The following is a 14,953-nucleotide window of genomic DNA, read 5'->3' as shown; positions in this document are numbered from 1 at the left end:
TCTTCAGGTCATTAACCAGGTCCAGCCCTGTAGTTCTGAGCTGATCCCTCACCTTCCTCATGATCACTGATGCCCTGTGAGGTTAGATCATGCATGGAGCCCCAGACTGAGGGAGATTTGTTTTATTGAGTGTTGGGACAGGTATCTTTTATACAGGTAACAAGTTCAAACTGGTGCAGTTGATAAAGGTAATGAGTGAGGAACAGGAGGGCTTCTTATAGAAGAACTAATAGAACTGTGAGACCTGCAGCTCTTACTGGTTGGTAGGTGATCAAATACTTATGTCATGCAAATTCATCATTTAAAAAATCATACAATGTGATTTTCTGGATTCGTTTTAGATTTTGTCACTCAACGTTGAAGAGTTCCTGTGATAAAAATTACAGACCTCTACATGCTTTGCAAGTGGGAAAAGCTGAAAAATCAGTATTGTATCAGATACTTGTTCTCCCCACTGTATGTAAAATGTCATTAGCTGGTTTTGTTTATAGTGAATTGATCATCATTGATGTTTTTTTTTTTTTTGTCAGTCAGAGAACAAATTAATGAAATGTAAACTCTAGTGGGAGACCTTGCATGTTTTGTCAAGAAAAGACAAATAGACAAGGAGTGAAGGTGCTGCTAAAGCTAAGAATAGCATCATATGGTCCCAAAAAGGGCCAAAGGGTGTGCCAGAAGAAAATAAGGTCCCACGGTGAAAAGGTGCGTCTTTCAAAAGGCTGTTTTATTGTGTGATGAAATACAAGGCTGGTTCAGCCCTCTGTGTCGAATTTCTCCTTTTGTTGGATTGAAAGCTGTCTTTGTTTTCATGGCCGGTCAAGATAGGAGAAAAAGTTTGTGTGCACTATATCACTGAAAGTGGTTGTAAGGTGACGAAATGGTGGCCTGGTCCTCTGTGTAGTGGATTTCAATTTGCATTGCAAGATTTTTTTTCACCTTTTTTTTCGTTAGTCTGTTATCAGCACATTTTAAAGTTATTTAACCTTTTAGCAGTTTATTTCAACATTCAGAAGTTTTCCCATAGTATATGTTGTGCTGTTACGGTGCTTTACGCTACTTAAGCCGTATGGCTCTATTTTTGCCCTCTCTTTAACAATCTCCAGGGAAATTAAGGCTATTTAGCTGTTAATGTCTCACAAGCTATTTTGCTAATAGTGTGAACAGGTGCTTTCGAGGGCCATTCAATTGAATAGCATGGGTGCGTTTAAGAACCATATCTGATGAAGCAATGGTATCTCACTGTGCCTCCTGTTGTAGTATCCAAAGCTCACAAGGCCAAGTCTCTGTAAATCTAAAAAACTACGAATTTTTCTTTTCAATTTTTCCAAATAAACCCTTGCTTTGTATGTCCCTGCCAGTCAGTACGAGATTTAAATTTCAGCCCTCAAATAGATTGTCAGCTGTTATGCAAGAAAAGAGACGAAACAAAAGATCCAATTGTTGTTGTTGTTGTTACTGCTTAGTGTACCTCCTACACATTTCTCAATGTTCATAGTGTGTATAAACAACGAGGACCCAATGTACTACAGATTCTGCTCAATGGTCCAGTGTGAGAATTTTGGATGGGACATAGATGGAAATGGAGCATAACGGCATAACAAACTGTGTTTTCATCGGGTATAGAAGAGATAAAACTGTTAATTTGAATATTAAAAACAGACAAAAGAAGAACAGAATAGTGGGATGGGCGCTTTTGCATACTGTTGCTGAAGAGCTTTTTTGCATATTGAGCATCTTGGCTGTTTTTCAGGAATCCAGTGAATATTTTTTTGCCACGGTCCAATTGAATTCTCTCAAAAATCACAATGTTGCATTTTGTGATCTAAATTTTGTTCTCTGTCCTTGCTGTATCAATTTCGAGAAGGAGGGAATACATAGCAATTATCATGTGATTGTCAAATTATCTTCTAAAGCTGTACAAACATTACATGAATTTTTTTCCTTTCCTCTTTTTATTCTTTATGGCATGATACAGAACTGAACATGCATAACCAGAAAAAAAAGTTTATAGCACACATTTAAACCGTCTGTCACCTGCTGAATATTTTAGACAAAGCTGAAGAGTTTGGCACAGAGGGCTGTACGGCTTGGGTCTAGGCAAACATGTAAAGTGAAACCTGCTAAAGCATACAATGTACAACTGACAAAGCAAACTTCTGGTTTAATTTTTATAAAAGTAGATTAATTAGTATTAGGCAGAAATAATCACAGGTGCATCTATAAATACCGGATGAAACTCTGTTTAGCGACAATTTGGAATGCCTCAATGGAAAGTAAAAAGATGGCACATTTGGCATGGAGTAATTTTCCTTATTTATGTAGTGATAGTTGGAAAGATGGCACAAAGGGAGGAGAGTAGATTAAGAGAAATAATGCAGACACTGAATCTAAGCCAAGTGAATGTAAATACTTTTGTGTTCAGAAGATAGAAACCTCAGTTGAGGCAAAAACAGGAGATGGATTGTTAAAGGAGGGACAAAAAGAGAGGTGGAAAAGTAACAGCTCAGAAGGAAATTAGAGAACCAACACATCTATTAGACGAGAAGGAACCTCCGATACCGCATTCTCTACACAGTGACGATGTGTTTTAGAAACTTGTTTCCAGACAAACGTCTGAACAACATTGGACCTTTGTCTCTCATTTTTCTTGAAGCATAACAAAACATGGATCTCAGCCAATATGTGGTGGGAACAGGTTAGACCGTTTGTTGAGCAGGTACAGGATTTTTTCATCGCAACATCATCTGACAAGCCCTTTTTGCTGTCATGTCACGTTGAAAGAAACAGATAGATTCCGCTTCTTCAGATAGAACAACCAAAAATTGTTTTCAGTATTGTGGAGCTGCAGTCATGACTGCTCTCTGTCTGCAGCCTGTATGAAACTGTGATTTTATAATGGCTCATAAAATGAATTTATTAAATCAACAGGCAGGCAAAAGTGGAAATCTGGGTTCAACTATATTCTAATTAATTCAGCTCACAGTTTACAGGAGATTGTGGCAGGAAAAGATACATGCCAGCTTATTCCTCAGCTCTCTGTAAAGAGCAGCTCCATGCATTTGGAGAAAATATTACGTTTGGCCACAAGGGACGCTAGAGTGGATCAAAATTTTTATTTACTTAACTGCTGTCAAATGACTGAGCTTTTTGCACAATTTCCTTGCTAGAATTTAGGTATCCTTTTTTGAGGTAATTTCTTTTAGGTGTCAAATATGTCCTCTCTTCCATTTAAAACACAATCAGTTTGGGAAAAAAATAATTTAGTGCAGTTAAAATTCATTAGCAACTTATTGCAGTAGCAAACAGCCGTTTTTGTAACCAAAGAATTATCTGTTTCTGGATGATCACCGTACTGTATTCCCAAAATTGAAAACTGAAAAACAATAACGTATTTGTCAGGCGATATTTCAAGCACATTGATCTGCTCACCTGGCCTTAATAGAATACATACAGAGTCTATGGAGTTTTGCCAGGATGTTTTCAGGAGGATACTGGAGGGTTTCCCCCCTTCGCCAACAACTCCCTGAATGATATTGTAATGGTGGTCCCGTGGTCAGAGTTGTGCCATATGCGATAACTGGGTCCACTGAGGCCGGTCATAGACCAACAACAAGTCAATCAGAATCTAAGTGGAGTGGGCCAAAGTGTCTAGTGGGACAGTTGTCATTATTCTCAACAGCTCGTTCTTGATATTTACGGCCTATGCAGTATAATTTGCTCCAGGCAGAGTGGAGAGCCCGATCTGGATGTGATTAGAATGAAATGGTTCCTTTACATTTTTGCCATGTGTCTTGTATGAGAGCAGCTGTAAATAGTGTCCTTTCTTGGTTTTAAACTGTATTCCCCAAATTTGTGCTAATAGATATATTGAAACATCATGTGCATTCCTGGTTCCGTCATTCCTCTTCACTCTGCAGCTGCCGCATAAAGCAGCTCCGTGGCGTTTCAAAATTTAACAAAGCCTCTGTTACAGGACTTCTTTTTTTTGTGTATTTTCAGTACAAGTATGCTTTTGTATAAAACTTCTAGTTCTAAGAATTTTCAAAGCACCATTTAGGCATCAGAAATTAATTGCTCACTGCTTCTGTCAGCCCTCCAGGTGAGAGACACAATCACCAGTTAGTTAACTGGAACAGCAATGTTGTAACAGTAACCAATTTAAAGTGATGGGAATGTGGGCCGGATGCCCTGTGCAGTGCTCACACACTGTAGGGCTTCACTGTAGAGAGGAAAAATTGAGCTGGTGCTCAATATTTCTGCCAGATTGCCATAGATTTATTGGACAGTAAGAGACCATTACTGTACAGAGGGGGGAGGATGGTTACAAGCAAAGAGAAGCTGGTACAAAGAGCGGGGGATGTTTTGTATATGTTTGGATGGAAGAGGTCATCCACATTTTCCATTTGCAGAATGCACGTAAATACTTTAGCAGATACATCAACTCGTCAGCAGGGTTTTCTCTGGCAAGTAATTTGAAACATTCAAGTCCTTCCATTACAGAGTCTTAGATTCATCTGAATGTTGATTGGAATAAGAAAACTTTTGCCACTAAATTTAATGGTCAATTTCTTCAAACAAGGCCGATCCGTGTACCGGATTCAATTTTTTGTGATGAACTTCTAATTTGACTTTGATCGCATATTGTGCATTTGATGTGAATAGCATGTTTTTGCCACTGTGACAAATGAAGCACTCTGGGTTTTGCCATGGGGTTCTATCCCATCTGACTCAAGCAGCTGGAACAATCAATTCTCTGTAAAAACAACACTCTTTTATGGTTTGAAACAGGTACGGTATGTCCTGCTGCTTGTTTTGTAAAACACAGTAAAAGTGCCTCCTAGGTTGTGGAGGGGATGAAAAATACGTGCCCTGCATGTGGGTTCAATGTGCAGGACAGCAAGCCTCATTGGTTGATAAATCATGATAAATTGCCATCTAAAAATTCACTTCCATTGACTTTGATGCAATAAAATACTCTCTAGGTGCCCTTCAAGTGGATAAATATGATACATTGACCTTCTGTTGACAGAATTTCATGATATTTTTCTTTTCTAAAACCCCATAAACAATGATAGTAAAGACCCACAATCCCGTTGATTCGTTTCTCTTTTTTTTAAGTGGTTTGTTTGCTAATTTTTGCCTTTTGTCCTGACATTTAGTAAAAATTTCATACATCTATTCCTGACATTTTGTTACATCGTTGTAAATTATGAACATGTGCAGCAGATCAGGTCAACTGCAGCTTAAAAAAAGCATGTTTCTTTATGCTGTGACAGATTGATCAGACAAGATTTATGGCCATTGCAAGAGAGACTGAATCTTGCTGACAGTGATTTTTTAATAGTTTGAAAGATTTAATCTCACAATGCACAGCTTGACTGTTATCTGTTGCCAAATCAAGAGCAAGACAATAATTGCGTGTTAAATTTGAGTCTGTTCTTAATTGAATGTGTCACTTTTAATCAGTTTTTTTTTTTATTATGTTGTGTAAATGTGTGGGACTGCACATTAGAATGTTTTTTTTTTTTTTTTTTTTCTTCTCAACAGACCAATGTGGGGATTTCACACTTTTAAGCTATTACTTTAGACAACGGTTCCATCTTCATTTTAATTGGTTACATTAGATATTTGAAATCCATTTGATTTCATGTCTTTTTTAATGCAAGTTTGATAAAGCATAATTTTGTTTTGAGGATATCATATGAATGAGTTGTATCTGGATCTATGAACGAGTTAGTTTGTTAGAAAAGGCCCCGGAAGTGTGTTGGCCCATCTCTGCTCCTGCTTACAGATTGAGATTGGGATTTTACCGGGTATGTGGGTGTAATCCTGGAGATTTGAGCCCCCCAGATCTGATCATCATTGTCAGCAGGCCAGTTTAAGCCCTATTTAGGATTAACATGACAGTTGGAGGCAGGGAATTGTGTAGTTTGCGTGTGTGTGTGTGTGCGTACGTGCGTACGTGCGTGCGTGCCTGTACTCAGTTTAACTCGGCTCATTGTTCCTGACCAGTTGAACAATGTGGAAATGCAAGAATGTAATATACAGATTTGGAAATGTAAGGGAGCATCACAGGGCTCAAGGTTAGGCTAAGATACAGAATCTGTTGAGGAATTTGTAATCTGTTCAGAAGACTGTTTTCATATCAAGATACGCCAACCAGTTCTGTCATTTCAATTGCCCTTTGGGGACAAATAAAGTTTATCTTGTTCTGATTAATCGTTTTTAGGCATTTGGCTTCACATCATTGATCTGACTGCCAAATAGATAATATAAAGTGACTAGTATATTGTTGAATATTCAGTTTATTTGCAACTGCTTTGGGGGAATTCTTTGATTTTTAAGTTGATTAGTTGATCAGTTCAGTGTTGCCATATGTTTTAGCAGCACATATTGTTGTCCTATGAGTTTTATGACAATCTTATGTATTTACTTAGATGCCAAAAGATTAGAAAAACTGACCAGATTTGTAATATACGAACATGTTACCCTTTACTAACTTATCAGGTGAATGAGAAACAACTGTGATAGAATGAGGTCAACTCCACATTCATCATCCTCTATAACTATTTACCTTCATTATCTTGTAGCAGGATTATTTAAGGTTGTTTAAACATCATGGGAAAAATGGTTTGAAAAATGGTTTGAGATGTTGCTTGAGTTTCCTCCATTTTTTTTAATCATCAAAATCTACTATCTGTGACTACACAGGAAACAAAACAAATTTTACATGGTGTGAATCAAAAAGAACTTTTGATAAACAATGTATTCGTGGCATAGCAAAAAATAGACTTTGCCCATGTCTGAACAGCATCATGTCCTCTCATATTTGCAGATAACCAACCATGGGTAAAGGCTGCATGAAAGCCACCAAGTATTTCCTGTTCCTTTTCAACCTCATCTTCTTTGTGAGTATTTAACTTTTCTCAACCACCAGAATATCTAAATGCACACACACTCCACACACCAATGTTCAGGCCTGAAAAGCACCTGGCAGAGAAAGCTAGACCTCAAAAAGGCAAAAAAAGGGGTAATTATATATTTTTTAAATACAATAAAAGCTACAACAATTAACAGAAATGTGAAAATGTAATTTCTGCTATTCACAGAATAAATTTCACTATCTAAGAGATAGCTCTTGTCTGTAAAACAACTTGTTAGGGAATCCTGTTTGATCCGTGCACGAAATCATGCAAACCGTCGTTCTCTTTATTATCATCCGCATGAAATTATACAAGTTTGGTACTAGTGGCAAAGGTTGCTGATTTTTTTTCTGGGCCAACAACATCCTCCCCCCATCAGATGTCGGAACTTTCATTAAGGATCATGGGTAATGTCGTACTTCTTAGTGTGTCAGCAGGGAAAAAAGTAGCCATTGCCTATGAACTCTATAACCTTCAGATGATTCTATCAATTGGAATCTCTCAATGTAAATATCATTTCATAAAACACTTCTACTGAGTTGAGGTTCACTATCCTAAAATTATGTTGAAAGTTGTACAATTCCAGCCTGCTTGGCACATCTAACACATTCAGCAGCACACCAATGCAAATTGCAGGGATTTGAGATTTCAAAATAAATGCAAGTTGGAAATGCAACTTTAAATATCAAATATGGAGTACCTGTTAGATCAAGAAAAAATGCAATATAAATTAGACTCAGGATATTAAAAACATTACACAGTGTTTAAAACAGACCTTTGAATCATAGCAGCAGATTGATGTAAACAGTGAGGATCCACGTTGACTTACAGGTCTGACATTCCATACCACTAAAAGTGATTTCTGGGGTAGAAATGTGCTCCTTCACACCACATTTACAGCATGTGTGGACATTTTTTCTGTCTTTCCTCCAGCTGTCTGGGGCCATCATTATGGGCTTTGGATTATGGCTCCTCCTGGACAATCAGAGCTTCATAGTAGTCCTGAGTAAGTAACTAAATTTATAGTAATATATATGTATATATATATATATTTTAAATTTATTCATTTTTTTATTTTTATTTTATTTTATTGTGTGTGTGTGTGCGCGTGTGTGTGTGCGCGCGCGTGTATATATTTTTTTCACTGTGGCTGAGGATTGTCACACAGTCACAGTATTGTATGTTTGTCTTTCTCTAAAACAATAGTAAACTTGTGTCCGTTTATGGTCTGTGACATTTCACAAAACATGATTTCCTCAATGTTATAATAAGCTTTTTTTTTAATGTTTTTTTTTGTAGGTAAATACATTTATAGTTTTTTTTTCTGTCACCCTCTTAAGTCCCACTCAGTGTCCTCATTTGCTCCAACAGATGATTCTAATTTAGTCAATATTTTATTTATGTATGTTACAGAACTTCATTTATTATGATTCTCGAAAGCTTTTTTTAAAATACTGACTTTTTTGGATTTTCTTGACACTTCATGTGGTGTTTTCTAATGATTTGGGAAACACACACAAACACACATGCATTGGCAAATCAAGTGATTTCACTCAGTGGGAACGGAACAAGTAAAAATTATTCATGCCAACAATTATTATAAGCCTACCAAAGGATTACCAAAACCGAACATACATATTTCATTCAACTGACAAAGAAGACCATCTCGCATGTATATATACACACACACACACACACACACACACACACACACAAATGGAACACAACAGCCCATTACTGGCTACTGACACCCAATTTAAAATTCCTTGCTGTATAATCACTGTTTAATTCTCATAGAGCTTTCAATGAAACATTTACACTGATGCCTAAATGGATGGATAAGACGAGAACTTTGGAGTGATTGTACTCTTGACAACCATCATCTGATACAGAACACTTTTTTCAATAGATCCGTCACACTGATCCACTTGTAGAGCTCATTTAGGCCACTACAAATGGAACCATTATTAAATGGCCTGAAAAGAGGCCAAGTTCATGCTGCGTGCTCCCAGTGTTTTTAAAGTGTCTTTCAATATCTGTCAGACAAACTGATAAGAAAGTCTCAAGGCAAACATTGAAACCATGGTAACCTGATAACGGTTACATGTCTTGAAGCCCACATTGTGGTAAAGGTGTCTATTATGTTTTCCACCAAACATAGCTTAAAAATTTGTGCACAGCAGCATTTTTTCTGGCTGTCTGGCTGAGCTGACATTGTCTAAAATAACAAATTATTTTGAGGCATTCAGCAACTCTCTGTATACGCGGGTATTTTTTTTTTCCTTTTTCTTCTCGCTCTTTTCAACAAGCATTTTTTAACATTCTGCAAATACAGATCCGTCACACATGGACTAGCTTCTGTAACTGGAACAAAAATAAATCATTTTCTCTGGTTTGCTTTCCATTTCCATTCCAAGTAAAGTCCAAAAACCTTTCTTGCTGTTAGAAGTGGAAATCTTTCTGAATTATTGTTGAATTACTATGAACAAAGTCTGAGATACAATTTCATTTGATTTGAATTTGATTTAATTTAAATTGAGATCGGGGTTAACTGTCCAAGTGATGTTATCGATTCTGAATTGCTGAGGGAAATGTAATTGATATAATTAATTTCTCCCCAAATGGTGCACATACCATAAGATTTTAAACTTACCAAATATTTTCATACAACTGTAGCTAATACCAGGCATGACAGGAAATAATTTTGTAACACCACAGTTTTTCATATGTAAAGTAATCTTTTGTTCTATCAGCCGACAGTTTGAATGAGGGTGTGCGGATATTGTCACTTCATGGTTCAAGTAGATAAAAAAGACAGAGTAAAACTAATGGTCTTTTCCCTTTTTAAAAATGGACCACCAATCCTTAAGAGTCAACAAAAGGTCAGTGAAGCATAAGTGAGAAACACACTGCGCCCTCTTGTGTTTTTCAATTCAACGGCTCTATACTTAAAACATCTTCATGTTTTGTTTCATGCAATATATTGCCATTTTTTGATTTATTGAAAGTTATGTCCAATGTGTTTTTAGTTTCCTACCACTAGCCAAGCAGTTTTCATTTTATTCATAATAAATCATGTATTCCTTCACAGTTCGAAGATTTATGCTATTTCTTTTTGCATTTAAGGAAATGAACATAATTTTAAAGAAAACTTTTGCTTGCTTTAGGACATTTTCTTACACATCACTTTTTTGTTATTGAAAACAATCAGGGTCGTTGTAACCAAATTCGCATTATAGTTTATAAATTAAGTCATATTCAGTCAAAGAATCAAAAGACATTGACGGGAAAGTCTTCTGCCATCCTTTTTATATATATTTGATTGAAGGGGCGTCCTGACCCCCACTTTTGGATCCCCCATAGGAGAGAATAGCAGAGAAGGAGGGACACAGAAAGGCACAGAGATGAGTTAAGAAGTGGATACAGAGGGAAGACGTCCAGAAATGTAGAGACAGACACTGAGAAAGAGTAAGAGCCAGCAGGGGAGTGAGTGTGTGGCCACTCACTGAGGACGTTTGTCCCTCGTCCATGGCGTCTCTGCAGGTGTCCTCCCTAACACACAGGGCTCTTTCTGCTCTGCTCAGCATCAACATGCATCACATCAGCCCAGTGCCTGACTCATCACTATACTCACACACTGCCTGGGCTACATCACCAGTCTGGCCAGGCCATGAGTGCAGGGATGCGGTCATATGACACGAACCCCACGTAGCAAAGGGTTAAAGTACAGTGAACAGATTAGCTTTGTGTCTCGACATAAATGAGACGTGTTGATGCTCAGCTGAACTTTCTTTTACGCCAGCCGGATGATCGATGAGCTGTGGTGGTGGTGCTGCATGTGAAAAATGAAATCGGCCCGCCGCTGCCAAAATCTTGATTTCGCAAAGAAGGGACAGACTCTGAACCGCAGCAAAGCCATCTGGTTGTTCTTCTAACACCTGAAAAAAAAAAAAAAAACTTTGCTAATGTCGACATATTCCCCTAATACAATACAACTTCAAACGCAGTTAGTTCAGACTAAGGCATGCCTTTGATGAGAATTCATTAATACTGAAGTCCCCTTGTGTAAAGGAAATCTTTTTTTCTTTCTTCTTCCTTGGATAGCTAATCTCTCCTCACTTTGGTTAAAAAAAAAAAAACACCTCTCACAGCTAGGACGGGCACTTTACTGTTTAAAAACATTTGTACCATGGTGACAAAATCAGGGATTACAGTTTAATTTTTATCGAGAATGGAGCTTTAAGCTAATAAATTGTATCATTGTGGATTCTTCCGAATAGAATTTTAATTACGTGCTATTGGAAATGGCAGGGTAAGGGGCAGCCCAAGGCTCAATAAGTATAGAGATACTTTGTAAGTTTCTATTGAAAGGTTTTAGAACACACAGTGCATGGCAGTTTCTTATTAATGTGGCTGCACAGCTGCAGACATGTCTGAGTGTCCACACTGACTCCTGTCGACCACCTGCAGCACCTACAATTAGCAGCTGAGCATCAGAAATGGACCTCAGAGTAACAGAACACTAGATGTGGGTGAATCATGTCATCATGCTGACGTGCGAGTGTGTGTGTGTATGTGTGTGTGTGTGTGTGTGTGCATTTCTTACCTGGAGTTGACACAGCACCGGGATATAATTTTTAGAAAAATGGCAAGTTTGATTTGAACAAAGTTCTGCTTGGAAACCGCAGGTCCTGCCATTCATGCAGATGTTACTTTGAACAAAAACACCTACCTCAACACTTTTTCAGACCAAGTTCCTCCCATGGAAACAGTATTCCGTGAAGGCAGCAGCTTCTTTCAGCAGTATCATTTGCCCTGTAACATTAGGAATAATACGAGGAACGCAGCAACGAACCCCTCAGGTCACAATTCAACTGACGATCTGTGGCATCCATGGAGGCCCCATCGCACAGCTTTGGGAACTTAAGGGATCTGCTGCTCGCGTCCTGGTACCAGACAGCAAAGTACACAAAGTCCAGGCCTCAACAGGCCGGGACTGTTTTGATGGCACGTCTGGTTACAGCCAGCAGGACGTGCAGCGATCACCACTATGAAATGCACCACTACTTTCAGCTTCTTACAGTGTATTGTTTCCATATGGACCCTAATGATAACAGTGGAATGTTTAGATTTGCGTTTGCAGCTTTGAACGTATCAATCTTAATGAATAATACATACAATTAGATAACAGTTTTTTATTTTACTTTTGTTTTTCGTCAAGCATCCACGGCTACCCCTTGCCCCGCTCTCCACAAAGCACATATACAACTGTGTCATGTACGCCCGTGTTCTGCCTCAATCATTCTAACGATATTCTCCCTCGGCTCCAACAGCCATATGCCTAATGTTTTTTGCATGTCTGTTTTCCCAATACCAACCTGTCGGACATATTTGCAGATGTTGAGCATAACTGAAGAAGAGTCTGGCTATCTCTGGCAACAACCCATATAAATCTGCATTTTTTTTTTGGGTTAGAATGTAATTGTTTTCTGTTGTTTAAGAAGATATGTGTTTTTCAGCTTGACTTTAACAATTAATCCAAGATGAGGAATACTTGAGGTGTTAACAGGCCTGGTCTGGCTGTGTGCTGAATGTTGAAACTGCAGACGTGTGCTTTCAGGCTCTCACTTCCTGCTCTGGCAACCCTCCCCCTCCTCTGCCTAATTTTCCACCATAAACTTCCCCTGCTTCCCTTTGTCATGGTATGGAGCAGCGAGCTGCCTGCCCTGGTTCACAGATCCCCCCAGGATCTTCCATGTTTCCTTGAGGCTTTAAAACGCTCCCTGCCAGACATAGTCTAGGTTTCTGTTTGAATGTTCATTGCCGCTAAACCCTCTGATTTTCCATTCCGACTGATGTTTTGAAACTAAAATGTGTTTTGGTTCTTAATGTGCCATGCTGTGTTAATAAAGCGCTCCCTAAATCCACCCATGGGGTTTGAATTGTAGCAAACGCCTTATTTTAGCTCTCGGCATCACAGAAGACCACGTTCAAGCTTCACAAGTAGGGCATTTGTCTCTGATTTCATAAATTTATTATCATCACACATGTTGCAGACCCGTCATATTGTCTTCTTTTCCTTTCGGCTACCCCCCTTAAGGGATTGTCACGGCGAATCAACCTCCTTCATCAGTATGCTCGATATCCCCTTCTTTCACACCATCTAATTTAATGTCACTCCATACATAAATCTTCACTTTGGTCTTCCTCTGGCCCTCCTGCCTGGCAGTTCCAACTTTAGGATCCTTCTACCAATATATTCACCATTTCTCTGCACATAACCAAACCATCTCGATCCTGCTTATATGACCTTATCTCCAAAACATCTAACATGTGCTGTCCATCTGGTAGGATCATTCCATCCTCGTAGCTCCCAAAGAGAACCTTAACATCTTTATCTCTGCTACCTCCAGCTCTGCGTCCAGTCTTTTTCTCTGTGCCACTGTCTCTAAACCAAACAGCATCACTGATGTCATTACTGTCTTTTACACCGTACTTTCATTTTGCCCGATACTTTAATTTGGGCTGATAGAAACCTATCATATTCTATTTTACACAAATTCTCTTCTTTTTAACAAAGCGATCCTTTATCATTTCTACTAGGAACAAATTGCAAATATGTTACATTTTAATTGTCTTCATATTTACTTGGAAATATGTTGTGTCCTAACGGTGCAGAAACCCCTTGAGGACATAAGATTTCAGAATGTTGGAAAATCTGGCATTGATGATATATATGGCACTGATGATCCACATATATGTACGTATGTATGTATGTATGTATGTATGTATGTATATATGTGTGTGTGTATATATATACACATATACATATATATGTATACATATATATACACAGACATACATATACATATATATATATATATATATATATAAAATTATCTGGTGGCGCATTGGTTAGCTCGTCCGCCTCACAGTATGAAGCACCCCTGGTTCGATTTCCACTGGGGGTCTTTCTGTGTGAAGTTTGCATGTTCTCCCCATGTCTCTGTGGGTTTTCTTCAGTTTTCCACCACAGTCTAAAAGTATTCAGGAGGTTAATTTGAATATGTTGTGAAAATTTCAAATGAGAGAGTGAATGGTTATCCTGCGAATGACTGGTAGGCCCCGCCTCTTACTCAATGATAGCTGGGATGGGCTCCCTCATCCACATGACACCTGACTGCAGCATAAGCAGTAGGTGATGGATGCAAAATCATGGATCGCAAAATGTTTTTAGATATACTGTAAATATTCTGTCCAATTTTACATTTTACTTCAAAACAATGTTGTGTCATATATGAACGTGAACCTAATTTCTGCTTTAAACTGTAATGTACTTTGTCAAACATATAGAAGGAGTGGAATTAACATCGAGTTTATCTGGTCGTTACAGCGGTATTATGTATTGAGATTTAACTTCTTTAAAGTACAAGCATCACGATGAATGGCATTGCTGTAATTGTATTACTGTTGAACGGCCCCTGGGATGGGACGATGAATAATTTGATGATTTTCTCGGGAAGCACCAGCAGACAAACCAACACTACTTCACCACACATTGTTTGAAATTGTTTGACATTGTGACACAGTGACATAACTTTGAAGATCTAAATCTTTTTTTTTTCACACTTAGCCAGAAATTAACATATACTTTACCAAAAAACTTACAATTTTGATTCAATTACAGATATGGTCACACGTTTTATTTTTTTTAACAGTTCGAAATCATGCCCAAAAACAATGGCTAATGACAGTTTTCTCTTAAGGGGAAAAAAATATCTACAGACAAGTAGCATAGATCTGTTTCTTGAAAGAGCAGCTGCAGTGTTTCATAATGTTTATTAAAGGCCGAGTATGCTTTTGCACTGCAAATTGTCAATACAGAATTACAGAAGCAAATATTCACACCACTCATCACAGCACATTTGGCACGCCTGCTTAAAATGAAAGCGCAACGATTGATGGCATCTATATCATTTGTTCCATTTGTTTCTAAAATTGCAAAATGTTCAATTAGAATACAATTGGAC

At 38.1% G+C, this 14,953-nt stretch overlaps 1 protein-coding gene across 1 annotated transcript in view; it reads left to right on the top strand.

The window, feature by feature from the left end:
* LOC147235691 (CD82 antigen-like) overlaps nt 1-14,953 on the top strand; it is a 35,022-nt gene that overhangs the window by 7,836 nt on the left and 12,233 nt on the right. Inside the window, exons 2-3 of the mRNA XM_086143877.1 lie at nt 6,836-6,908; nt 7,857-7,929. Of these exons, the coding sequence (XP_086000003.1) occupies nt 6,846-6,908; nt 7,857-7,929 (136 nt within the window). The 5' untranslated portion in view covers nt 6,836-6,845. The remainder of the gene's footprint in view (nt 1-6,835; nt 6,909-7,856; nt 7,930-14,953) is intronic.

Source organism: Fistularia commersonii, chromosome 3 (assembly GCF_037954325.1).
Source record: "Fistularia commersonii isolate RoL2024-O1a breed Wild chromosome 3, RoL_Fcom_v1.0, whole genome shotgun sequence".
In the NCBI taxonomy this organism is placed as follows: domain Eukaryota; kingdom Metazoa; phylum Chordata; class Actinopteri; order Syngnathiformes; family Fistulariidae; genus Fistularia; species Fistularia commersonii.
Note: the sequence above shows the minus strand (reverse complement) of the source record. Positions and strands in the feature narration are given on the sequence as shown.